This window comes from Corapipo altera, unplaced genomic scaffold (assembly GCF_003945725.1).
Source record: "Corapipo altera isolate COAL_440 unplaced genomic scaffold, ASM394572v1 181b, whole genome shotgun sequence".
In the NCBI taxonomy this organism is placed as follows: Eukaryota; Metazoa; Chordata; class Aves; order Passeriformes; family Pipridae; genus Corapipo; species Corapipo altera.
Window position 1 is genome coordinate 1,862,084 of NW_020884963.1, and position 27,736 is coordinate 1,889,819.

Sequence of the window (27,736 nt, forward strand, 5' to 3'; positions counted from 1 at the left end):
TTTGCCCCATTTTTATGCAGAAACCTGAATGTATTGTCTCTGTGTTGAAGAGTAGGAAAGCTCAGTTGCTGTGCCAGTTAATGGGTGGTGTGGAAGCAAAGCCTGCCTGTGACATCCCACCTGTCCTGCTTTTGTTGTGCCTGAGCAGGAAATCTCACTGGCACTGATTTGCTGAGGAGGCAGAGGGAAGAAGGCATACTTATTTTATTTCCAGGCTGTGTGTGTCTTGGAAACATTCCTTCTTCTTGTGTTGTCTATGAAAATGTGTGTTCTGCTTGTCATGCTGCAGCAGAGGCCTGACTCCAGGTCATGCTGATGGAACACAAAAAATGTCTTCTTGCTTCAACCCTGTCTTATTGGAAGTCTCTATAATGCTTTAGCATTATGTTTTATAAATAATTATAACAGCATCTTAAGCTCAGCCTTGTTCAAGGCATCCAAGGAATGGAAGAAAGGGAAAACGCTCCTTAAATAGTCTGGGATTGAATCAGTTGGTGGGGAAAAAAAAAAGAAAAAAAGAAAAAAAAAGAAAACAATAAAGTAGTAGTGCTGTATGTAAGTTTTCAAACAGTGCCTGGGTGGCACCACGTGGTCCTGATCCTTTGGAAAGAAGCTTTTCAGATAGTTGTGTACTGAAAGCACCAAGTTGGTGATGTAGAACATGTCCCTTCATGCTTCACTGGGATGTTCAAATGTGGGTCTGGAGGCTGTTGGGCTGGCATGTGTTTAGTGGGGGATATAATTGAGGCAGTTTATGGATTGTGTTCCTGGGGCTTTTGCCTTGGAAAAAAGCAGGATGCTCCAGGAGGGTTTGGTAATGATGCCTCACAGACAAAGAAAAAAATCCATTCATCCCAGTTTTAGGCTCATTGGGAGGCCTGGAAACAAATGGAAACTTTCTTTTAGCAGGGCCCTGGTGGCTCTTGAAGGTTGTGCTTATTGTCCTGAAAAACAGGATGCAGGAGAGAGGCAATGTGTTATTCAGGCAGTGGATTGTGTTCAGATGCAAAAGTATGGATTTGAGCCTTTCTTTGGCTTTCCTAGTTGCCTGCTGATCCAAAAAGCTGGTCCAAAAGCATCAGTCACTGTAGGAAGTGTAAGTGCTTCCCAATGGCCACACAGTCTGTGGCCTCCTGGGTCCTGCATAAAGGTTGGAAAAAGAACCATTGTGTTCTGAGTCATGTGCAAATAGTGGGAAGATGGGAAATGTCTTACAGTACCAGGTGCTAAATTAGTCTTTTGAAGTGTTGACATGTCTTTTAAATGCATAAAGTTCCCAGGCTACACAAAACACTGCATTTGCAATGCAGATAACTCGAATTAGAGTACTAATCTCGACCCTGTGTAATAGATTTTGAGCTGGAAATCCCTGGGAGTGGTGCTGATCATGGAGTCTGAAAACATGATTGACGAAGTCTCGGGAGAAGACAGTCACAAAACATGCAAATGTGTTTAGTGTGGTTTAATAGGGTTGTCATTTTGTCAAACAGGCTGGGTTTGAAGAACAAAATGAAGCTGCAGCATGACAAAAACGTGTCAATTTAATAACACTTCCAAAAGGGACATGACAACTGTTCAAAGATGATCATGAATAAGAAGAAGCTCCTGGGTGCAAGGAATTGGTAGATGCATCAGTTCCTCTCTGGGAATCTGATGCTAAAAGTGAGGCATCTCTCAGAAGTGGGACAACATCTTGCAAGGTCGGCCTTCCACACGGTTCTTGGAGGCCCCTGGATCTTGATTGAGTCAGCAGGCCAGGGAAGCATGAAAACAGAAAGCAGGAACAAAAAAATGCAGAGTTTGGAGTGATCTGGATGGTTCTTCAACAGAGCTGCCTGAAAGGACTGACCTGCTGGTGCACTTGCATTTTTAGCATATGCAAAGTAAAATATGCCAAGAATCAGTGGAACCGGCATGGGGAAGGATGCTGGGACTGTAAGTTTGTGCTCATTTCATTTAAACCTTGAGGGATTCCATTAAAATGTGTCCTTCACAGCCTCTCAAAGCTTGTTCTACCCTTGAAAATGCATATAGTGAAGGCAGAGCACTCACACCTGGGTGTGTCATCAGCTGGCTGTTGCTTTTTCCAAAGAAATCACAGTTTCTGCAGTGGTTTCAGGAATAGGGATTGTGCTCTCCAAGAACCTCCAGTCCAACCTGTCTGTTGGATTTGACTCAGCTTTGAGTAAGGAATCGGTCCAAACTAAAGAGTGTGAGCCAAGAGAGTCCATGGGGTTGGATCTCACACATTCCTGTGGACATCACTGGAGGTGGAGATGTTGGTAGTGTTGGGTATCAATGCCTGCAAGTGTTTGTTCTGAAAAATCTGGGATCTCTTTACAGCTGGTTGCTTGGATTCAAGGCTTTGCTTGTGGCTGGAGCAACAGTAGCCTGTTACTGCCCGTCAACTTTTGGTTCTGTGTCCCCCAGCCCATATTCCAGCTGCATTTCTGAACCTGTGCTGTGTCAAGAACCTTGCAAAATTACACTGTATTTCTCCCAGTCCCTATTTTTGTGGTTATGGTCCTGTTTGCACATCTCAGGAAGGGAATTGGTGAGAGTGCCTAATGCCAGAGATGTTTGTGGCAAGTGCTGGTAAGTGTGTCCCACCTGACAGATCTGGAACAAAAAGCAACAGTTTGCTTCCACCCCAGGACTGTTAAGGTTCTCAGGGGAGCAGTTTTGGAAGATCCACTCTGGCTGAGCTGTGTGTCCCTGTTTTGTAACAGGGATAAATGACCACTATTTCAGCCACGTGAAGTGCCTGGACTCCTCTGGGCCTTACACCAGAGCCAGGAATGGAAAGAAGTGCTTTAGCTCCGTGTTCCAGCAGGCACTGGGAACACAGGGCTCTTTATGATCCCTGGGATTTATTTAAAAACATCAACCTTTTTCTTTGAGGTCTGTTTTACAGCAGTGATGCTGTAGCACCCCACGGGATGGGGCTCTGGTGAATAAGCAAAACAATCTGGTGCCTTCCTTCCAGTTCCATCCCAGGCCCCTGTAATTAATGCACTATTAATGACCAAGGAATTGTGAAGAATGTAAATCCTCCCATTTGCATGTCATGTCATATTTTTACCACGGGTCAATGGGATGAGGAGCCCTTCAATTAGGGAGCTGAGATGCTGCTTTGTCTCAGCTGAGGTTTTTGTCAGGACCTGGTGGAGCTGCCTCATCACCCAGAGTCTTGTAATGGCATTTCCTAAGGAATGGAGAATGGGAATTGGGCTCATTCTCTCTTTGTGCCACCCAAAAACGACTGAAAAGTACCAGGAGGTTCCCTCAGGTGGGTGTGGAGGGAGGGCAGTGATGGGAACCTGGATTTCGGAGCCTGCGGTTTTAGCGCTGAAGGGAAATTTCCCCTTCGACATTTGCAAGTAGCTCAGAAAAATCTTGCTCCTGATTTTTGTCCCTGCAAAGCACAAAACAGCTCCCTGCTGGCTCTGGGGAGTGCTGTGGGAGTCCTTCTACTTCCAGGGTGGTTTGGGGTTTGTGTTTTTCTCCAGAGCACTTAATTAGGTGCTTCACTTCAGAGCCTGTCTGTGGGTATGCAGTTGTTAAACACTTTAGTTGCTGATTGAAGGGTTTGATGAGTGAAAAAAGGAGTATCATACAGCCTTTATTGGTTATTTTTATATATTAAATAATAATAAAATCTCATGCAATAAGGATGCTTTAATCAGCCAGATTCTTAAGTGCATTTCCAAATAAAACCCTCCATATTCAATTAAGTGTGTCTGAACAGGCCACCTGGGAGAGCTAAAGCCATTAACAAATACTAGAGACAATCAAAGGAGAGGTGAGTGGACTTCGCTTCATCTCCCTTGCTCATTTCTATATTTAAATATGTATTTTGGTCCCTTTCTGCTGGCTCTAGTCTCTCTTCTCCTTGCAGGGCTCCGAGTACCAGCTGAATTTTCCCAAAAGGGAATTGTTCAAAGGTGAGGTGTTTATAGAGCTGAGAATCAGGGGGACACTTAATGCATCCAAATGAGCTGAAGTTTGGAAGTCTTTGACAAAGTGTAACTGGAGGCTGCAGAGGAATCAGAATAGGAGAATCAGACCTGCTTTAAAAGCTGTACCATAAGTCCATCCTAACTGCAAAAGGGTTTCAATATTGACCCTTGAGCAAATGATTAATCAAATACTAAGGTTTAGTAACTCAGCAGCTTGCTATGAAATCTTGGTGTAGTGTAGTGGTCTCATCTGTAACCTGGTTATAACCTCCAGCCAGCATATAAATATATATAAATATATAAAAAATAAGCATTTGTGAATAAAATGTGTGAACACTTGAAGGCCCAGGGCATTTGCACTTCAATATTAGTGACCTGCCTGCCAGAGTTCAGAGGACCTTTGGGTCAGAGAAGCCTCCCTTGTTGGACACAAATATTTATACTTCCCATCCCAAGGAGGCTTAAAGGAAAGGGAGTGAAGAAAAACCTGGTTAGAGTGAATGCAACAGGGACACAGCAAATGAGGTGGTGTCTGCCCTGTGGATTTAACTGAGTTTAAATAGCTTACCTTTGCCAAAGTGGCATCCTCACTGCAGAGCTATGCTTCTGTCCCTGGAGAGCCTGCAGTGCCGCTTTGGTACCTGATGGGAGGTGTAAGGATGGAGCCAGACTCTTCTCAGAGGTACCCAGAGAAAAGATGAGGCAATGGCACTAATCAAAACACTGGAAATTCCAATTAAACATAAGAAACATTTTTCCTGTGAGGGTGCTCAAACACTGCAACAGGTCGTCCAGCAACAGGTTGTCCAGCACAGTTGTGGCTTCTCCATTGCTGGGGATATTCAGAACTCAACTGGATTTGATCCTGATCAACCTGTTGTAGTTGATCCCACTTTGAGCAGGGGCATAGACCAGACTATCTCCAAAACTCCCTCCCAGTCTCAGCTCTTCTCTGATCCTGTGATGGGCATGCAGAGGAGAAGAGCAGTTTGCAAATGGTGATGGAAGATGGACTTACCATCAGCAGTTCAACGTGAAGGGAGGAGACTGTAAACTTAAATAGAATCCAGTGGTGATGGAAGTTACAGGGAATGTTGTGTGCAGTGGTGACTTAAAAGGCAGCTGGGATTGTAAAGAGATGGGGAGTGAAAGGTGACTGTTGGGTGAGTGATGACACAGATTGAGGGAAGAGGAGTCCAAACCCAACCACTTCCCTGCAGTGGGACAAGGGGCAGGAGAATCAGCAGCTGCAGTGAGTTCCCCAGGCTGCCCTGCCTGCTTGACTCAGGGCTGGTAAGGGGAGACCTCTTGTTGGGGGTGAGAAAGGGGGTTTATAGTTATATTTGTCTGACTGGTAACTATAGCATGAATTTCCAAGTGCACTCATCTCTACAGAAAATGGATAAAACACTGATAGCTCTCAGCACTGACTCAGAGCTGATAACTCATCAACCTGTCTCCAACCAGACTCCCCCCCAGCCTGTACCCTGGCTGGTACCTGAACATAACCCACTCCTTTGGCTGTAGGAAATCCTGACACCAGTGCTTGCCCAGCCTCTGAACAGGGGACAAATGTACTGGCCAACCAAACCCCCCAGGGCACTGTTCTGCCCCCGGGTTAGTTTGTGTTTTGGTCTCTCAGCTGGCAGTTCCCAGGAGGGATAAGATTACTTGTAGACCAAGACAAAGATATTAATCTTCTATTGTTCCTGGACAGTAAGAAACCAATGGCCAAAATTCAGAATGAATATTCGAAATCCAGGCTGGACTTCACAGGTAGACATGTTCTTCAGGATTGATATGGAACAACTCACCAGTACTGACTATGAAACCCCTCTGTAGCTCTCTACAATATTTATTCTCCTTTTGTTAGAGAGGAGTTATATCCACCAAGTGCCTTGGTTATATATATTCAAAATTTGTAAAGCCTTAGGCATGCACAGAGGTGGAAGGTGTACTTAGGCTTATCTGTTCTGCTGTGGCCTTTGTCATCCATCCAGACACAGAATGGAATTTAAAACATCAACATCATTGTTTAATGTCATCCTGTCTCTCGTGCTACGCCCGTGTCCCTGGTTGACTTGGAAGCTCTGACATTCTTCACGGTGACCCCCTCATTCCTGGGAGGGCTGAGGGAACTGGAGCGTTTGGTGTTTAAGCAAATATGTCCCCTGCTTTTGGAGTGTCATTCCATTGCTCAGCTCTTCCAGTGAGTCCCAGCTAATGAGCTGGAATTTGCAGTGTGAGTGTGCAGGAGCCAAAGCTCTTAGTCACCACCCCGATACTCCCAGTGTGGTCCTGCTCTGGGTGACATCATGGGAATGGGGCATCTTTTCCTACCTGTGTGAAAGGTGTGGTGTGGCATTTCTAACCACTTAGATCCTGCAAAGCACTGCCACACCTGGGAAAACTTACTGCAATGGAAGGAGAGGTGTTTGCCTGGGCAGAAAATGCAGGCTGTGCTCAGGGAGGGCAAATGTTTGCACGTGAGTGTAGCTGTCAAAGGGAACCACTGCTGAGCAGCCCCGGAACAGACCCTGGAGCCCTGTGGGGTTTGCTCTGCTCATCTCACCCCCCCAGTGTGTCACATTTATCACTGATCACTTGTGACTGCCCTGCTACCCTGGATGCTGTAGAAACACAGCACAGCTCACCTGAGCTTGCTCCAGAAACTCAGGGAAATTAAATCAATCCCAATGCTTTCTCCTTAGTTTATTGTCACTCCACACACAAGTCTTTGAGGCTCTGTGTGACAATCCTAGCTGCCTAGTGGCAGGAATGGCTTTATGCACATCTTCTTTCCAAGGGTCCAAACCCTGATTCTGTACTCTTCTTGGGTTTTGGTATAACGTGTATATGATAAAAGAAGGAAAATATGGCAAAACTCAGCTCAAATATGGAACTTCATGATGCTGAGCCCTCTTTTGCAGAAGCTAAATGTAGAATCTGTAGGAGTTTAACTCAATATCCTCACAAGGACACAGTTGCAGGTGCTGTAGCAGTATAAAAGATCCTTCTTTTAGACCAGCAGCACCAGTTCTAAGCATGGCTTGTCCTGGTGCTGTGCCCACACCAGGGATTTGTGCTGGGTTGGCTCCGTCTGTGGGATCTCATCGGTCCATGTGTCCCTCATCTGAAAGCAGCATCTGTTCAGCTTCTTTTGAGACCCTTACAAGCTATTCCACATTCAAATGCAAATACTTAATAACCAAAGCTTAGGGATCATATGATCCTTTAGACAGTAAATCTGGTGGTTCAGTTGTACACATATTTGGCAGATTATAGGTTTATCACTGGCAGCTAATCTTTTAAAGAACTGGGGCTTAACTCCTTTTGTTAACTAATTAAAAAAGAAGGAACTTCAAGCTGTAATTAGACTTATTAAAACATGTATTACTCACTCAATGGTCTATACAGCCAGAATAAATGTATAATTAGGAGGTTTCACCAAACATGATTAAAGCCAGTCATGTGTCCTAGGCCATCAAACATTTATGTGTGTGTGAGATTGAGCCAGTGTGAGATACAAACCATAACATACATTCTAGAGAAAATACATGGACTACCTTGGACTTGATGTTCTTAGAGGTCTTTTCCAACCTAAATGATTCTGTGATTCTGCATCATAAATATTTAACTCCAATCATGCAAGCTTTTTTTCAGGTGTGAATTCTGGAAGGACTGTGTCACACCCATAACTTCTCGTGTGTGGTGACAGTGATGGGACCAGGTCCTTCTGAGCCCGTGATCTGTCACTGTTGTTCCCTACAGTCTGCTGATAACTTAAGAAATTTAGAAGTTAGTGAGTGGAGTATTCCTATTCTTGATCAGCACATTCCCCGGGGCATAAGGATTTGTATCCCTTCCAAAACTCATGTCTGATCTGGGAGATTGTGTTTGTTTTTTGTTTGGGTTGTTGGTCTTCAAATGACAAAGGAGTAAATTCTTCAGCTTTATGGTTAGAGGGTATTTTTCCTTCCACATATTTAGGAGATGGGAAGAAAAGCAGGTCCACTGACCTTTTGTGCCTCACATTCATAGGTGTGAGTGCTTTCTCCCTGCTCTGGTTTCGGGTGATGTCATTCCTTGAAGGGAAATTCCCAGGAAGGCTGTGGCAGTTCTGGGTCTCTGCAGCCTCTGTTCTGTCCATGTATGTGGATGGTTTATTGTATATTGGAATCTTCCCTGGCTGGTGTCTCACCAGCCCTTTTGTGGCACAGGCAAGCTGGAGAGAAGGACTGGGAGCACTTTTGCATCCTGAGTTGCCACCAGTCACATTGTATGGCTCAGGTGTCCCTGTAATAACCCCTTCCCAGGGGTCCCATCCAGGCTGGTGCCTCAGAGCAGGGAGGGGGATTGATGCCATGAAGTCATTCCAAAAATCCCATTGCATCTCTCCAAACCAGGAGATGCTGACAGCTCTCGTGGAGGTGCAGACATCTCTGACATGACTGCTAACCAAAATTAAAGACATAAATAAATTGTTTGCTGTCATAGCTCTTTGTTTCAAAAAAACTTCGGTTTCAAGCACTTCATGTGAAGTGTTGAGGTTGCTGGGCTTAACCTGCAAGGAAGAAATTAGCTCTGGTCCTGAAAGCTGACTCAGATATTTCCAATTTTCCTGCCAGAGACCTATTTGCACTGATAAACAAATTACAGAAGAGTTCTCAAGTCATATAGACAGGAACAAGCTTCTTCAATATATATCAATTTCTGCTCGGGGAACAGTGAAATTCAGTTAAAGCCTGAGCTGCCTGTTCTGCTTTTCAGCACAGAGATACTGCAGAGAGAATTGGGCTGGTGTCAGCCCTTTTGGTGTCACTAAACTGCTGAGAACCCTGGGGTCAGACAGGGAGGGATGAGCAGTTGGGGGAAAAATCCAGTGCTGAGGAAATGGTGGAGGTGTCCTGGCACGGCTGTGGAGGAGAACGGAGCTTCCTCTGCATGTGTCACATCTGCCTTTGCCATTTGTTTGTGCTGGTTGTCATGTCCACATCCACTTGGAGAGGAAGGGGGATGTTCCTATGGATGTATGTGCATAGATGCACACAAAAATAGCAGTTGTCTGTCTGGCACACGTGGTGGTTTCAGGGCCAGTTTCTAAGCGGTTTGTGGTGTTCCCGTGGTCCAAGTGAGCAGCACCATAAGAATTTTGGAGTCATTTTGTTGTTTGTGGTTTTTTTTCTTCCTGTATGAAAAGCAAAAAGACAAGGCCCCTCATGGAAAGGACCAGTTTTTGTCCCAGGGGGCTCCCCAGCTCTGCCTTCAGAGACAACTAAAATATAAGTTTTGAGTGCCTGACTAGGGATGGAAGATGGAGGGGGTCTCATCTCACTGTAACAAATTACTGCTGACTTTTATTGTGTGGGTTCCAACAGGGTGATTGTTAGGTAAAGATCCTGAACAACTGGATAAGAAGAGGTATTAGCTCTTTAATCCCAGATCTAGAGCTCCAAAACCAGGCAGAAGAATTCCCTAAATTGTTTCAGGTTTTTGTATGTTTTCCCTGGTTGTCACACCTGAATGGCTGCACAGGCCATAGCCCTGAATATCTGATCTCAGAAGGGCAATACCACTGAGGTCTTTATGTGGACTGTGCTTTTGAAGACTGCTTTAATTCCCAACTGCAGTCGGAATCTCATGACTTAAATTTGGATACCACTGCTGCAGAGAACATAGTTTAAATATTAAACAGATATGTGCAGTGTGTCAGCATGGAATAAGCCAGGGAGGAGGAGGAGGATTTGAGGAGGAACTGGGAGAGAGGAGTGAATGTCTTACTTGTTGCAGATTATTTCATTGTATTGGGCATCTGATTCCATGGTGTTGATGAAACCGAGTCACTCTTTTACCACAAAAGGAATCCTTTGTACAGTTTTCCTGCTTTACACAAGGATTGTAAGAGAAGCCTTCTAACGACACTGTTTGGAGGAAATTCCTGTCCAGTGCATTCCCTGGGAGTGATGCTGGCTGGTGAGCACAAAATGGTGTCATTTTTCTGTAGGTATTTCAAATTTGAGGAACATCTAGTGCATTTCCAAACCTATCATTCTGCAGGTGTAAGGAGCACTGTCCATACTCATCCCAGGCCTGGCAGGTGACTGTCACCCTCCCTGTGATGCACATCTGAACCTCTTTAGAAACCACAGTCAGCCTCCAGTTCCCTGCTTTCTAATTCTGCATGACTAAGCCTTTCAGCATGCAATAAGTACTGCTACTCATCCCAAATGCATTGGTTACCTGTGCACCAATCACTGTCAGCATATTTCTGCACTGGGGTGGCTGAGTGTTGGGGAACTGGCATAAATTAAATTAATCTGAGTCACAGTATTCCCCTTTCTGTTCCACCCACGTGTGTGTCAGGTGTGGGAGATGTGTGAGCAGCATTGCACACGCCCTGCCAGCAAACAAGGAACTTGTGTTCCCTCAGAAAATGGGGACTGGGGCACAATTCACACCAAAATATGAGGAAGTGAAGAGTGCACACAAGTATTTGTTTTGTGTGACTGTAGGAATCCTGAAAGAATTCTTTTCAGCCAGGGGATTACAGTGAGGAGAACAATGCACACACCTCAGTGGCAGATTTGTGGCTGCTGCTGGATGTATTTATGACCCAGGCACGTGGGTTGGTGTCTGCATGGCACTGTCCATGTTTGTGAGGGAGGGCTGGACTCTGGCTTGGCTTTGCTGTAGGGCACAGTCAGGCACTTCCCTTCACTCAGCTTTTTCCCATCTGAAGAAGGAGAATCAGTAATTGCTCATTATTCTCAAAGCACTTCCATGTTTAAGGACGTATCATAAGCACAGAATCATGGAATGGTTTGGGTGGGAAGGGATCATAAAGACCATTGAGTTCCACCCCCTGCCGTGGGCAGGGACACCTCCCACTAGCCCAGGTTGCTCCAAGCCCCGTCCAACCTGGCCTTGGACACTCCCAGGGATGGGGCAGCCACAGCTTCTCTGGGCAACCTGTGCCAGGGCCTCCCAACCCTCACGGGGAAGAATGTCTTCCTAATACCTAATCCAAACCTCCCCTCTCTCAGTTTAAATCCCTACTGTTCTTCTCACAGATGATCTGTAGGATAACAACAGTAAGCTGAGGATTTGTAGAGGTTACATTTATAGGAACAGATTGCCCTGTGCTTACAACTTTTTGCATTGACTGTTTAATTTCTGCCCCTGCAATTACTCCTGGGTGCAGCTCAAGCTGCTTGGATGGGCTGAGAACTTGGTTGTGCTCATGTATCAGGAATTTAGGCATCAAAGCATTGTGCCTTATTCCTGCACAGGGCAGCACTCAGAAAACTGCAGGTGCAGTGAAAGGTCAGGTTGAAAATCAGGTCTTTGCAGTTCACAAAAGTGTTGCTGAAATAGGGAAACAGGCCATGAAAAAAAAAATCTGTTAGATGAACAATTCCTTTTGGTCCATTTTAGGCTGAGTTGTGCTGAATGTAAAGTATATCCTCATCCTGTGGGATTGAGCTTTCCTCAGAAAGGCCTGGAATTCCCTGGGCAGCTCAATCCCTCCCTTGCCTTGTGTGGCTCTGAGTCGTTCACCTGCAGGTCCTGCTTACGGAGCACAGGGGTGTTCCTGGGGCTCCCAGTGAAGCTCAGGTCTCCTCTTTGTGCAGCTGGGACTGGGACTGAGGCTTTTTAGGACTGTTCAGTGCCTCTTACTCTGCCTCCCTGCTGTGAGGGGAGGTGTCTGCTGCTGTTCCAGGCAAGTGGAGTGAGATGGGTGCTTAGCAGCCTTGAAAGATTCCCTCATTCCGTGGCTTTTAATGAAGGAAAAAATTTGTTTGGGCGATTGGGGGTTCAGCTCTTTCCCGCCTTTGGGCTTTCACAGTCAGAGCTTGTCCCTTGGCACACTGGGGAGGATTGGATTGGCCTCAGCAGGTGTTGCTGTTTCTGGATTTCAGAGCAGGGTTTGTTAAACTCACCTGCCTCCCCAAACCTTCCAAACTTGGGCTTAGCAAGGCTGAGCTGCATCCTGAGAACAGACTGAGGGTCTTCTGCCTCTTTGAAAATGTATTCTTGAGTGTCACTGAGTAAACATTTTATTATTACTTTTCTTTCATGCCTATAAATCTTCACAAAAATTATAGTCCCTTTCCTCCCAGCAGGAGACAAATGAAACGAGTGTGAGGCTTTAAAAAATAAATGGGTACAAGAGGATCTTTTTCTGGTCACGAGGCTTTGTATTTCCCTGTTTTCCCAGATTTTGCTGTCGTCTGTCCTGAATTAAGAAAAAAAGAAGGCAAGGGGATAGCTGGTAATGTTTTATTTTGTTTCCTCAGTATTTCTGGCTCCTGGTGCTCTCCCGGGGGTTGGTTGGCATCGGAGAGGCGAGTTACTCCACCATTGCCCCGACCATCATCGGAGACCTGTTCACCAAAAACACGAGGACCCTCATGCTCTCTGTCTTCTACTTTGCAATTCCTCTGGGCAGGTAAGTGGCACCAGAATTCTTGGGCCTGGTTTTGCCTTTTCACTTAAACAAACTCCCGCAGATCTGAAGTTGCTAACGATGATAGTTCTTGTCTTTGGTTGGAATGGTTTAGACAGGAAAATATTGTGAGCTGTGACTAATTAGTAGCAGGAATTAGATTCTTTTTCTGGCCCTCTTACTGGTTTGTGTGTGACTTTTGGGAATTAGTGGGAAGGATTTTTTTTTTTTTCCCCTCTTTTTTTACAGCAGTGGGGTGGAAATGGAATCAAAATATTTTAGCTGACTGTTTCTTTCAGTTGTGTTTCCTTATCAGCCCAACACAGTATCTGATTGTTGGGACAGGAGGGAATCTGTCATTATTTTTATTTTTTTAAAAATAATGGCTGACCCTCTATTGTGAGGTTGTAGGCAGGGAGGGTTTGCATACTTTGCATTCCAGTTCCCAGAGTGGGACAACATCCTGTGCAAAAGGGGCATCAGGGGTTCATTGCAGCAGGGAATACACGGGTAACATGTCCCAAACTCAGAGAAAAACTTCTGGTGGTGCATTTTACAAGTTAGAGCACTCATCCCTGGGACAAAACTCACAAACATCCCTTTGCTCTTGAGGAAAAAGAGAGAAACAGGTCCTTAATTGATGAAAAGAATATTTTGCCAAGAGGACCAAAGATTCCAAGTATTCACACAGAGAATTCAGTGAACTATGGCTAGCAAGAAATCACAAATGCTCATCCTGTTGAACCTGATTCTGGCACTAAAATATCTCAATATCCAACAGTGACATGGATTACAGGGGCATGGAGTGATAGGGCAAGGCTGTAAACTGAAAGAGGGCAGGGTTAGATGGGATATTAGGAAGAAATTGCTCCCTGTGAGGGTGGGGAGGCCCTGGCACAGAAGGTGTGGCTGCCCCATCCCTGGAAGTGTCCAAGGCCAGGCTGGAGCAACCTGGGCTAGTGGAAGGTGTCCCTGCCCATGGCAGGGGGTGGAACTCAATGGTCTTTATGATCCCTTCCAACCCAAACTATTCCATGATTCTGTGGTGATCCACAGTTTGATTTTGGGGCCTCTCTGTGAAAAAAGCTCAGTTTTGGGGTACTTACAGCTGGCAAACCCCAAAGCTCAGCAGGCTTCAGTAAAGTCGGGTGAGGGCTCAGCTGCCCCACACCAATCCTGGCAACTTGTAGCCAAGGCCATCTCAGCCACAAATGCAGCAGTTTTGAAAAGGGATATTCACATTCCTTCAGCTCATGTGGAGAAAAGTGTGGCTACATTCACCTTCAGTGTCTTTGAGCCACCTCCTGTCTTAGGGTGAAGGTCCTGTTGCTTCTTAATCTCCAGATGTGATTTCACAGCTTCAGGTTTGATTTCTCCCACCCCACTGTCTTGCATGTTCTTCTTTGTTCTTCTTACAGGCTTATGGGAAGTGGCCTCTTCCTGGGTAATTAGGACCAAGTGCTGTTGAATGACAAGAAAAAAATTAAATGATGGAATATGGTGTGTCCTTGAAGGGCACTTTTTAACTGAGAGCTTGAACATAAAATTGTTTAATATTCATATTGGCACACGGGAAGGCCTGATGTAGAAATTACACTGGGAAATACATTCCTTTCGAGGCTTTGCTTCCATACACTGTAGATTGAAAGGTCAGCTATAAAGTTCCAAATTTCCATCAGATTTGAGCATTTTTAGATCAGCAGTGCTGGGAAGAGTCACATATTGGCCACCATCTGCTTCAATCCCCATGTTCCTTCCTGCAGGAGAAGAGAGCCCAAGAGTTGGTTGTGCCTCTCTTTATCTTTGTCTAAGAACAGCTGTGACTGTGCCACTCCTAAAGCTCTGACCAACCCTCATCTTGGCATTTCTTGCAGTGGCTTGGGATACATCACTGGGTCCAGTGTGAAGCAGGTTGCTGGAGACTGGCACTGGGCCTTGAGGGTAAGTCCCTGGTAATCACATCTTAATGAGAGTTAATTGATTGATCTGTGTTAGGAAGAGCTCCATCACACAGTTGTTCGACCTGTTATTATATCTGGAAGGTAAAGGACTGGAAATTACAGCCATGGATGTTCAGTGCATAGCAGATGCACTCCCTAAGCAAAGGGGAAAGGTGTGTGGGCTTGGCTTGTGGTACTTGGTGTTTTCCCTGCCTGGGAGCAAGAATTTTCCAATCTCTTTATTATCAATCACCCATCAATCATCCCTTGATGGGGATAGGAAGATGAGGCATTGGCCTTAAATCAACTCCACAGTCTTTCAGTCCCCTGCTGTCAAGAAACTCCGAGAATGGCTTCCTGCTTTGAGGAAAAAACACTTTGTTCCAGTTTCCGCTTGTTTTTCTGCCCTGAGACAGTCGGTTTCCTTCTATTTTAACCTCTTGGGACCCTGATAAACGTGCTGAAAAGATAATCCACTCCAATCACATGCTCACAAACAGATCCTGCACACAAAGATGTCTTGAAAGAGCCGAGAGGAAGTGGCCCAGCAGAACTGGCTCCTGACCTTTGGTGGTGAGGGTGGCACGAGCCCACGTGAGGTGCATTCTCTGCCTCTGGCACTTCATGAATCCCCTGGAGCTCAAGCCAACACCATTTATACCAGCAGGTGATGAAATCCATGGGTTCCCACCTTGAGAAAATGTGCCCTCTGTGACACAGGCCATGCCCAGGGGAAGCAAAGCCAGAACACCACCGTGAGGGTGGGAGGGCATTTCCCAGCTGGGAACCTGGAATGGAAAGTGCAGTGTCCTACAGCTTCACAGCAGCAGGATGGCTACAGCATTCAGCAGCAGAAATACTTGAGGGTAAAATTAACTTTTGAGCAGAGGCCAGCACAAGGAATGAGCTCCCCAAAGCCCCTCCTCCTGCTCAGGGGGCTCTAAGGAGGTTGATGAATCAGAGTGCTCTTGTAAATCCCAAATCTGGCCATAAAACCCAAGTGGGTAATTTGTGCAAAGGGATCCTCACCTGCATTTTTCTCTTCAGATGGTGTCTCCACAGTTATCCTGAGAAATCCAGGCTATCTGCAAGACTGTACCCTTCCAGAGTCATGATTTCCACTGTCAATGACACACTGGTGCATGATTCCCTGAGTGTAAAATCATTGAGAATCTGATGAGCTGCACGTGCCTGGGGTGGTTGCTTTGGGCAGCATTGCTCAGTTTTTGTAGCCACACAGCACACACTGAAAGCTTCCAGACATCAGTGTAAAGTAGTTTTTTCATCCTGTGGCAATTATTGTGCCTCTTGCAAGATGTGAATGATTGCCCAAGGTGATGCTTCCCTCTGTGATCTCCTGTGGGCTCCAAATGCAGGAGAGGTCAGGAATAATCTGTACTTCAGTGGGCTGAAGAAGACAGAAGGACACGTGGACAAATGTGTGGACAAATGTGTGGACAAGTGGCAGCTTTGTCTCTGGATGCAACAGTAATGTGGGTGTTTCCTGGGATCATTACTGAGTGTCCATGGATATTGACAGTGGATGTTGTCCTGGTGGGGGTTTAAGCCTTTAGATAAAAATCAAGGAGACTTGAAATTATCTGTCCCTAAAAAATAGCAGCAATTCTGGTTTTGTTACCAGTGCTACCTTGTGTTCAGCTGTCATAAGGAAATTGTATCAGCCTTCATTTATTCTTGGATGAGGGATTTTCCTGACTTTCCAGTTCTGAAATACTTTTGTCTTCTCTTTCCTAGCAGAACTGTGGGTTTGTCATCTTTGGACATGAAACACTGCTCAAAGTGTAAAAGCCATTCTCAGGTTAATAATGGAAGCATATTTTTTGGAACAGGGATTTATTTTTAAAACAGCATGTCTAAATGGGATGATAGTTCAGTGAAAATCCATGTTCCTATTTTCCTAACGGAGCTGTTTTCCATTCTATCAATAATGGAATTTCAGTGTCAAAACAAGAATAGTGTTTGTAGCTTGCAAAGCACTGTGGGATCTTTGTATTTTTGTCTAGTGCTTGGGAGAAAGGATTGGACACTGGGAAGCCTAACCCTTGAATGTGTCCTTTTCCTGCCTCCTGGCCTGAATTTTCAGTGTTTCTTGGTCTGCTGTACACTGAGGTTATCTGAGGAAGATGCCTGAAAATGGGAAACCACTGTGGGTTGGCTGGAAGAAGGAGGCATGCCAAGCAAGGGTTTTCAAAGCCAGAATGCTCCCTACATCCAGAAATCCTTCACCCTTGCCTTGAAAAGGTTTCTGCACTCACCCAGAAAGTCTCTCAGCCCAGCTGGGAGCAGCTTTCCAAAGAGCTCAACATCACTAAGAACCAGTATTTTGATGAATCTTTGTAGTTATTAACACAACAGACTGCCTTAATCAGGGATTGTCAAAGCTGCATGTTTCCAGAGTGAGATAAGAGTCCAGGGAATGACAGGGAGGAAGGAAAGGAGTGGATGCCTCGGGTGCTCACAGATTCTGACTTGAACAGTCCCTGAAACCAAGCCAATGTAATCTGCTTCTCACTGACCAGTCAAAGCAAACCCTCCTGGACTCCTGTGCTAATTCCCTGCCCCTTTCTTGCAGGTATCTCCACTCCTGGGAATGATAACAGGGACACTCATCTTGATATTTGTTCCTGCTGCTAAAAGAGGAAATGCTGAACAACTCGGGGGGCAGCTGAAGGCTCGGACCTCGTGGCTGAGAGACATGAAAGCACTGATTAGAAAGTAAGAGCACTTGTAAAAACCATGCTTTGCCTCTAGTGCTTAATTGGAACATCCAGTGGCCTGGATTTAGCACTGGAACTGATGACATGCAGGGAGTTGCAGGAAGTTTAGTCTGTGGACCTGGGAAAGAAAATGGCAGTTACATGAGGTATTGACTGCAGTGATGATGCTGCATTCCAACTTCTGCTCTAACCTTTCCAAGACTGACATCTAAGAAAGAGTCTGCTTTGTTTGGCTCATACTTCACACAGATCAAGCCTTTTGAAGTGGAGAAATTGCTGTGCTCCTGTATTAATTGTTGTGGCACTGTTGTTCAGACACTTAGATCCTTTTTCTTCCATAAAAGAGCTACTTCACGGGGAAAAAGAGAGTTAAATGCCAGAAAAAAAATAAGAGGACAAAATACACAAAAGCTTACACTACATGGCAAGTTTAAATATATGTTTACACAACCACTTGTGACTGAATCTGTGAGCACTGAATGTGTTTGGGTGCTTGTATATGTGCATAAAAGATCACATGCTCAGGAGTGTTTAAGCAGCTGTGCTTCCCTCCAGAAAGCTGGGCTGTGAATGTGCAAGTACTTGCACTTGTGAATTCAATGTTACATTGGAATTCTGATGGGAAACTGTGGTGTCCTTCATTTTTAGGACTGCTGGCTGGAATGCCTTCCTGGTATTGTCATCCAGTGTCAAAGGACTATGAGAAGCGATGATGGATAATTTGTCAATATTTCTGTGTTACTTCTTTTGGTAGTTTATGCAAGTGGCAATCACATGATGGCATGGATGGGGAGGGGGAAGCGAAACAGGTCTTCCATTTAAACAAGTGACATTAGGGTGACAGCTCTGTAATTCACACATCATGACTAAGTACTGATTATCTTCTGAAATGGTCCCGTGAAAAATGGCCTCAGAAGAGTCCAGTGCATCATCTGTGAATATTCCATGCTTCTTATTCTCCACTGCTTTATACCTTGTGTTATCCCTGCCTTGGCAAAGGGAGGTGGCAGGTGTGGGGGAACACTGTTTTGTGAAGCCCTGGCTCCCATGTGGGGCTCCTGCTTTTCTCCCTTTTCCCACTAAACCTTCCCTTGGCTTTGCCTCCGCAGCCGCAGCTACGTGTTCTCATCCCTGGCCACCTCGGCCGTCTCCTTTGCCACGGGGGCACTTGGCATGTGGATCCCTCTGTACCTGCACAGGGCACAGGTGGTGCAGAAGACAGCAGAGACCTGCAGCTCCCAGCCCTGCGGCACCAAAGATAGGTGAGAGGCAGACTCAGAGAGGGGAAAGGGGGTGGGGGCTTATTTACCAGAGGAAACAGGCAGGTCCCACAGAGTCAAGTCACTAGAATGTCTGTCATTTCCTCCAGGCCCTTGCAACAATGATAGGAAATGCTGGGATTGTAAACTAGGTTTTATTTCTCTTCTTCATTGCATGAAGTCAAACGCAGGGAGAAGCGATGACCTCAGCTCTCTTAGTTCCCAGGCTGGGGTGCAGGGTAGAAAAGAGACTTTTGTCTTTGCCTCAGAGGATGTTTGGAGAGCTGAGAACGTGGCTCCTTAAGACCCAACTGTGACAGAGCAGGTAACCCCAGCGGTGGCTGTAATTTGGAGGTTGGAATTGTTCCTCTAAAGCTGCAGGGACTAACCCTGGAGGCTTTTGTTTCTGTGTGAGGCAGGACTTCACTGTTTCATTGCTCTGTAAACTGCTGTGCCTGCCGAGTTGTGCTGAAGAATGTCACAGGGATCTGGGACACTTTGGGCTGAAGTGCTTGATGCTGTGCAGTGGTTTGGGTTTTCGGTCCTGGTTATGTAATATCACTTGCAGCACATGAGCTATGAAAAGTAATCTTTCACTTTGTGCCCCAGCATGATGGCACAAACCAGAAAATGCTATAAAAGCATTTCTCCAGGTAAATAAAAGATAGGAAAAACTGCCTTTTGTCAGCTCTTTTGCTTTTTAGCTCGTGAAGGAAAATAATAGTAGGAAAACCTTCTTGCTCTAGCTGAATAATCCCATCTCAAGTAAACTACTGAGTGGTTTGGAGTCCCATCAACCAGTGTCCAGCAGGCAGGCTCAGGCTGCTCTGCAAAAATGCAGTGAGCAAAAAACACAGCCCCAGTCTGCTATTTACAGAGAGTTTTCCCCTCCTTGATGACACCTCCATTTTGAGCTGCCCTGGAGCTACTCTAATGGAGTTGCCAAAGACTCTGTAATCCAAGTGCTGCACGTACAATATAGAGAATCCTTGACAGCTCCTGGCTCTTTAAATTGAAATTAACACATTTCAAGTGTGTAACCCAACAGCAAAACGCTTCTTTGAAGTGGTCTGAAAGGAGCTATAAAGTCAAGGTGTGTTGAAAATCGTGGTATTTAAGAGTCTTATTTAGGTTTCCCTTCCCTTAAGCTTCCTGGTGCCTGTTCTGTCCACGATTTCCCATTACATGATCAATGTGCAGGTTATTAGTTAGTTCTGTGCATGCAAAATTAGCTGTACAGGGAACTCTGTGGGAAGCTCAGTTCCACCCAAAGAAGCAGCGTGAGCCCTTTGCCCAGGGATCAATTCCTGTGTACGAGGCTGAGTTTCATGTGCTTGGTTTTTCTGAATTACAGGGGAAGAGAGCTAAACCCACCAGCACTCAGCAGGGGAGCTCTTCTAATTTCTGATTTTTTTTAAAATCCACTTAAATACTTTTAAAACTTTAAATCTGATTTTTTTTTTTAAAATCTGCTTAAATTGCTTTTAAAATTTTAAATCTCATTTTTTCAATCCTCGAAGCCGACGCGCGAGTTCCCGGTGGGCAGCTCACCCCAGCGATTCGGCCGCGCCCGCTTTGGGGAAAAACTCAAAAAAAAAACCAAAACAAAACAAAACCCCAGCCTGCCTGTTGTTTTTATTTATTTATTTATTTAATTTTTAATTTCCTAGCTTGATCTTCGGGGCCATCACGTGCTTCACTGGCTTCCTGGGTGTCATCACGGGGGCGGGAGCGACCAAGTGGTGCCGGCTGAAGACGCAGCGGGCGGATCCGCTGGTGTGTGCCGTGGGCATGCTGGGCTCTGCCATCTTCATCTGCCTCATCTTCGTGGCTGCCAAGAGCAGCATCGTGGGAGCCTATGTAAGTGTGATCCTTCCCGTGTGCCAGTGCCCCCCAGACTCCCTTCGCTGTCCCCTGCAGGAGGCCTGAGGTGTTGTCTTGCTTCTGCTTTTGGCATTTTGGCCCAGGCTGGGGGTGCCTGGTGGCTCAGCTGCTCATCCCTGCTGGCTGACTGTCATCAGCCGTGGGAACCCACAGGTCTGTTCTCTCTGTAGCTCCACCCACACCTTTTTTATTGCTCTTACCCAATGTGTTGGTACAGGAAAATCGACCGCTTGCCTTGCAATGAGGGTATTGTAGCTGCAGTGGTACCAGGTTATAATTACAGTGTCATTTGTTTGTGGGCATGCTTTTGGTTGCCTTTAAGTACCATTCATTTCCATGACTGGGTAGATTGCAGCAGACCAGTATTAATTACTGGGTGATTTCAGTTTGCTGTTATCTGTATCACCATAGCCCCAGTCATAGCCCAGGAAACACACAGTCCTGGATGCTGCACAAATGCAGATTAAAATATGGCCCCTCCCCGAGCGTTTCTAATTGAATTATACAAAAGGACAGCAAATAGATCCAGGCAAATAGAATCATAGAATGGTTTGGGTTGGAGGGGATCTTTAAAGGTCATTTAGTCCAACCCCCCTGCACTGTGCAGGGACACCCTCCACCAGACCAGGTTGCTGAGAGCCCTGTCCAACCTGGCCTTGAATGTTCCCAGGGATGAGGCAGCAACAGCTTCCCTGGGCAACCTGTGCCAGTGCTTTACCACCTCCTTTGTAAAAAGCTCCTTCCTTATATCTAATCTAAATCAACCCTCTTTTAGACTGAAGGGAAAAGGAAAAGCTCAACTGTAATAATCCAGCCTCAGGTTAAAATCTTGCTTCCAGTAGGGAGTGGAAATCCAGTCTCTGAAGAGGTCCTGGGTTCCCTTTTAATATGACAGAGAGAACCTGTGGGGTTCTGGGAGAGTTCAGGGTTCTGGGGTTCAGGGACCCAGGAGAAGTTTTTGAAGGGAAAGCAGGAGGTGTTTGGAGTGGTGGGATCCCTTCTGAAAGCCCTCCCTCAGCCTCCACACAGCAGGGCACACTCCACCCACAAGGAGAATTCACTTACAATTAACCAACCAACTGCTGTTCCTCCTTTCTCTGTGTTTCTGGCACTAGCCTGGCCATGGTTATTTGGTGAGTATTTCAGTAGCTGCCATTGTTATGAGGAAGCATAAGAAGAAAGAGTCAAAGTTCAACATGACTTAGACAGGACCCAGAATGTCCACTCTGGCTGTTTAGAAAGTGCCAGAAGGATATTCAAGTCTCTGGTTTGTGGCCTGGGCTAGAACTGACCTTTGGTTCAGCAGAAAAGTGATCACCTCAGACAACCTGTGAGAGGCTGTTACTGGTTGGTGAAGCATTAACATTTCACTGTCAGCTGTCTCTGAGTGAAGATCCATCACATCCCTCACCTGCTCCCTCCACCTCTGTGTGATTTTCTCCTTTCTCAGACCCAATGACATGTTCATTTGTGGTGTTCAGTCTCTTTATGCAGAAACCTCTCCATTTCTAAGCTGGAAATGCTATTTTCAAAAATTGTGCAGCAAAAGGTGGCCATTGATCTCATTTTTATCTTTTTTTTTTTCTAATAGCCTTGTGACTATTCTGCATTGTATAAGCATGTAAATATAGATGGTATTATTTAACCAGTCTTTAAAACAATTTATTTTATTATGGATGGGCAGTAAATCTAATAAAGAGTCGATGATTTGCCAAGGGAGTTATAGCTGCATATGGGGGGAGTTTGAGGAACATGAGCCAGTTTGTGATGCTGTTGGGCTGAAGCAGGTAACACTGCCTGTCTGTAACCCTAAATGTGCTCTCTCTGCTGCTGGAAACCTGATCCTAAAAAGGGTGGACAGGTCTGTGTTGGAGCTACCAGTGTCTTGTAACACAAGGTGTTACGTGGCAGTGCCATATATCAGTTGAACTGACTTTTCAAGGCAAGTTTCAAACACCAGCCCTTGTTTTTCCGTGCCATTCAAAGCTGTTTCAGTCTTCCACAGTGTTTAATTCCCTTGTATTTCACTAGGAGACCTGTCTTGCAAGGTTGCTTGATGTAGAAGTTTCTCCTTGCTCTCTCTTTTAAGTCTCATTGGTCTGAAAGGAAGGAGAGACTGTCCTCTGACTCTGGAATTGGAACACTGAGCTATGGTGGATGGAATGGTGGACTGGGTTTCCCTTCCTTATCTCAAACTCCATGATAAAATCTCCTTCTGGAAACAATACAGGAAAACTTACAGGAAGATTTTCCCATCTCTCATATCTTCCTTCACAGCTCCTGTCCTGACTTATATCCTTGAATTCTGTGTGTCTGTGAAAGGCAAGAGCAGTGTTCTGACCTGTCCCCCAGCATGGGGCTGTTCGCCAACCTTCTGTAGTGTGCCTGTCCTTAGACTGCTGTCATGGATCACACCATGTCAAAATTGACAGTTACTGGTTTTGGACCCCTCATTGACTTTAAAATTCTTCCTTCCAAGCAGTTGGATGGCTCCCCATGAGATGGTGATCTCTGACACTGAGCTCTGATGGCCCCCAGATCACCATCTCCCTCCCTGCTTTAGTTAACAGCTGAGAGTTTTTAATGTCAGCATCATCTTAAATGAAGTGTTCAGCACTCCAGCAAGAACCTGCAGAGCTCTTGGATTTATAGGTTTTTATATTTCTGGAAAAAAAACCTGCACATCCATGAGCATGATCACCCTGGCCCTTACATGCTCTCTGCTCTCTTCCTCCCCTGAACACATGTACTTTTTCTCCCTTGCTCACTCTTACAGGTGCTTTTGGTCTCTGGGGGCAGCTGCTATTCCAGTTCTGTAGCAGCCATTCCTACCTGGAGTAGGGAGACAAATTACTTTTTTCCATCCAGTCTTTTCATATTAATCCAGTCAATTATTGGCAGTGGTAGAAGTGGCTGGCAAGGTGGAACAAACCAGTTTTCTGTGTCACTTTGGTTCCCACACAGTTGTATTTCTCTCTTTTACAATCTCGCTTGGCTGTATAGTTCAATCAGTTCTTTTTCAGTTTTCCTTGCAGTGTGTGTTGTAACCCAGCTCCTTAAACACCAATTTGCACATCTGTAGGTCCCACTCTTTCTGAAATATGTACTCTTTGGAACCTTGGTTTTCAAACCTGTCTCTGGAAACCCATTATCTGTGTGGCATCATCATCTCACACAGCTCAGGCAATTCAGCTGCTGATTTTACACTCCTTTAAATCTCCAAATGACTGAAGAGAGATGCTTTGCTTCTCCTTCCCCTTGACACTGTTCCAAGTTCCTCAATTTCAGCATCTATTTCAATTCCTCAAAGACATTTTATGATCTTGCAGAAACAGCAAATCCCAGGGTAAAACCTTGCCATGGAGCATCTCAGTCTCAGCTCCAGGGACTTCCTGGTGATGTGGTGTTGGTGACCTGCGTGTTCCTGAGGCATCAGTGTTGCCCAGCACTGGGCTGGAGCTGGAATTGCTCCACATCCAAGAGGATATGAGGGTGTCTTACCCAGCATTTCAGAGCAAAATACAAATAATGAAGATGTTGACAGATACCACAGAAGGAGTTTATAACCTGCTTAGGTCTTGCTGTGAGGGCTGCTGGTGGGACCACTCTGAAACCTACTTTGTTTATAATTTTAGGGAATCAGAATTTGCTAACTCACTTAAACAGAATGGCTCAAGGGGGGCATAACTTCTGCCAGCTCAGCACAGGTGAGCAGCTGGACACCAAAGGGAGATGATGAGATATGACACAGCTGGAGTCAGAAGAGGATATTTTCACAGACCTGAAATCTCAGCGTAAAGTGAGGCTTCAAAAAGTGTGTGAGGAGTCAAACCCATGAGCCTTTCAGGAGCTATTGATCTGTTCTGGAGCTGCCCTATTTGCAGTAAGCATCCCTAGAGTTCTGTCTCCAGCAGTAACATCACATATCCTCATTTGCCCTTTGCAGTGCATGAACTCATTTTTAGAAGTCCCCATTAGCAGCTGAAGGACAGACATTTTTTTTAATGTCAGTATCTTTTGTCCTGCTTTTTGATCTTCCTCTTGTTCCTCTTCTCCTTTTACCAGTAGCCACACATCAAGCACATGGTTCATGGAATGGGTGAAATAACACATTCAACCACTGAGAGCTGGTGCACTCTGAAGTCTGGAGCATTTCAGTGATTTATTTATAGGACTTGATAGGAATATAGGACTTCATAGGAATATAGGATTTATAGGAATTCAAGTGAATTCCTGCACAAGGGGCAAGTCCTTGCTGCCTGTAACAATTCATACATGTGTGCACTTCATTCAACCTCAAGGCAAGCAGTTGCCTGTTTGCAATGTGTATGAGCAGGCAGGGCTTGTTGATGCTGCATTTGGAAGTGTGATCCCATCTTTGCCAAGCTCAATTTGATCCATCCAGCCACAGAACCCCCAGCAGCAGCAAAACTGTGGCAGGACACATTTCAGAGCAGGTCTGAGAGCCCACCTGGGGCCCTGAGAAGTCCTTGCTGTGGGACATGTGGCTCCAGCTCCTCTCAGCACCTTGGTTCAGCGGATCTGTGTCCTGAGCTTGGCAGTTGGCATTTCCAAGTTCAGGGCAGACCAGTGGACAGTGGGAAGGTGGGAATGGAGATTTCCTTGCCCACACCATCACAGAGGAAGCAGATCCAGTCACAGAGAGAGGGGATAGGGAGGGAGAATGTGTGGGAAACAAAGGCAATTTTAGAAACAAATAGAGGAAGCTTCTGTAGGTTGGTGTGTAAGGCTTGCTAAATAAAGCAAATTATTCCTGGCAGTGACATGATGGTCTGAGGGGTTTAGGGAACCTCAGCTGGTGTGTGGGAAAGACAGTGGCAGTGGCCACATCATGCCATCTTGCAGTTCCTTGGCTTTTAATGTCTCTTGCTGACCATCTCCAAAGAGCCAGGGGTTATATTTCTCCCCAAGGCACTGATGTTGCCAAGCCCATACTTAATTCCTGTCTTGGCTGTACACAGATGTCACCCATGCTGTGCCACTGGGGAGGGAAGGGATCCTCCACCTCATCTGATGTGCTACAGAGTTCAACACATAACTGGGTTAACATTCCTGGTGATGAAAATGTCTGTGCTCTGGGGAGCTGGGGCCTTCTTGCCTTTTCTGACTGGCTTTTTGGAACAGAATGGTGCAAGTTGGACTTGATGGTCTTGAAGGCCTTTTCCAACCTCAACAATTGTGATTGTAGGTATGGAAGCTGTCTCTTCTTTCTGCTTTCTCATGTTCTACCATAACCAAATATGTCAGCCTTTGTTTTAGCTGCTCTGTAGTTCATAAACTTGGTTAGTTTACACTAACAGAATTGCAGGCCAACCCTCTAGAGCTCCGATACAAATCTATGGTTTGCTAATATTCAGGATAAACCACAGCAGGAACAAGGAGTGTGTTGTGTAGGTAAGAGACAAATAAGCAACAAAGGCAAGTTTGAGACAGGTTATTTTCCCTTTGAATGTCAAGTGAATAAATCTTCTCCTTTTTGTGTGTTTTGTTACAACAGATTTGCATTTTTATCGGAGAAACTCTTCTGTTTTCAAACTGGGCTATCACAGCAGACATTCTGATGGTGAGTGCACTTTGGAACAGCATCTTTTGGTGTTCAGAACAGTTTATGAGCTTGCAAGAACAACCTGAAATTCACAATTTCTTCCAAATCCTGCTTCAGCCTATTCTGGTTTTTTTGTTACTAAGTGACATATAGAGAGAGAGATAGAAAAAAGATTCTTCTTGTCCTTTGTTCTGAGCACCAGGGAGAGGAGATGTCCAGAAAGGACAACATTTCTGAATTCAAATAATTTCCCCAAATTTGAAGTGTTTGTGCACAGAATTCAGCCAGAATTTCCTAACAGTCAGCACATTCATGGATTTTGTTATCAATAACTCAGCTTTGTTCTGCCATAGGAAACCCTTCCCTCCCTCCCTCCCTTCTCTGACCACAAAGGCAGCCCATCTACCTACCATTCAACACATCCACAATAGAAACCCACCTCTGGGAGAGCAGAGAGGAAAAGAAAGTATAAAGAATTTTTGGATCGTGTCCACTTTATCCAAGAGGAAACTGTCAGGGACTTTTCACCTCATGTCTTTGATTTTTGATTCTTTCTCCACTACAGAGCTTTTTAAGTCTTTCTGATCAGCAAGTTGACCTCAGCAGCCCCGTTTTCACATGAAATAGTGTGGACATTTGTTCAAGAGTCTTGTGTGTTTTGTAGAGGCTTCATCAGAGCTGCACAGAGCCCATCAAATATCACATGTTGAAACCCTGTTGTGAAGGAGGTGTTGCTTATTGTATGAAAAAGAAAGGCACTAAGGCACAGAACCATTACAGGACTTGCCCGAGGTCCTTTGCCAGAACTAAAAATACAATCAGTCTGGCATCAACGGCAAACTGCCTTGACTTGTATTTGTTGGTTATGCAAACATCAAGGAGGAAACAATCAGGCTGGGTACTCCTAGATGGAAAGATAATGGTGTTGATGTATTGATTCAGCAAAGAACTTCAAGCCTCTGCTTTAGCAGTGTTTGTGCTGGAGTTCAGGGTTTGTTTGTGTGTTGAAGCAGCTCAGCAGTTGCCATCAGGGATCAGCTTTCCATCTTTAACTCGTTTGTGAGGGGAACGCTGGGGGCGGTGGGGGGTTAATTCCACTGCTCTCAGATGTGAGTAAACACGGAGAAATGAAGGTTTCAGGGTACTTTGGTAGCACTGGAGGGCTTTTAATTCCCGAGGTTCCTCTGTCCTGCCGGTCCATGTGCTGTGACAGAGCTCTGAGCGGAGCTTCCCGGTGCTTCCGTGGGGTTTGCAGCTCCTGCTGAGCTCAGGGCTGCTCTGGCCATTTATGCAGTGATATCTCAACACTTGGACAGATGTGCAGCCTCCAGACCAGCTGTGCTGAGGAAGAAATTATAGTGCAGTGTGTGTAGTTGCTCATTCCTGCCTCCTGCCAGGGATGGTCCCGGGAGCGATCCCAGTTCTCTCCGCTCAGAATTCGTGGGTGGGTTTAAATGGCAGCTCTCTGTACCCTCACTAGCATTGGCTGGCTCAGGTAAGGGCTCAGCCACCAGCACATCTGCAGCTCTCAGAGCAGCTGGGGTGGTGTCTCTGCTCAGAGGGAGGGTCCTGTCGGACGTGTTCAAGGTCCTCCAGAAAGTCTGTGCCGGAGAGAGAGACCTGAAATGTGGCCTCTGTTGTCTCAGGCTAATCCCAGAATATATTTTTCAACCAACTGCTCTGTTATATCAAGGGTATTAGGGCTGGATCATTGTCCTGTTTTAATTACTCAGATCTTTTTGTGTTGATTTCAATGTGACTTCAGTATCCCATGGCTTTTTAACAGTTTTTATAGGGTCTGCCATCTGCTTTACCAGCACCCCATAGTCGGTTGCATTTTGTAGGGATGCATTTGCTGTTATTTACTGTGCTTTAGTGCAAAAGAACTCCATAAGAAATGATTGGGAGCAATAGTTCCATTTTCCAAAACAAAGGAAAGAAATT

General features: G+C 45.5%; 1 protein-coding gene across 3 annotated transcripts in view; it reads left to right on the plus strand.

Annotated features, from left to right (window-relative positions):
- The window catches only part of SPNS2 (sphingolipid transporter 2), a 132,400-nt gene that overhangs the window by 68,921 nt on the left and 35,743 nt on the right, over window positions 1-27,736 (plus strand). Inside the window, exons 4-10 of one of the 3 annotated variants that reach the window (XM_027664452.1) lie at window positions 12,257-12,408; window positions 14,280-14,346; window positions 16,939-17,081; window positions 18,193-18,345; window positions 20,013-20,202; window positions 25,745-25,810; window positions 26,358-26,455. In XM_027664452.1, the coding sequence (XP_027520253.1) occupies window positions 12,257-12,408; window positions 14,280-14,346; window positions 16,939-17,081; window positions 18,193-18,345; window positions 20,013-20,202; window positions 25,745-25,810; window positions 26,358-26,414 (828 nt within the window). In that variant the 3' untranslated portion in view covers window positions 26,415-26,455. Of the gene's footprint in view, window positions 1-12,256; window positions 12,409-14,279; window positions 14,347-16,938; window positions 17,082-18,192; window positions 18,346-20,012; window positions 20,203-25,744; window positions 25,811-26,357; window positions 26,456-27,736 lie in introns of those variants that run through there. The other 2 variants (XM_027664450.1, XM_027664451.1) reach the window with 2 other exon arrangements.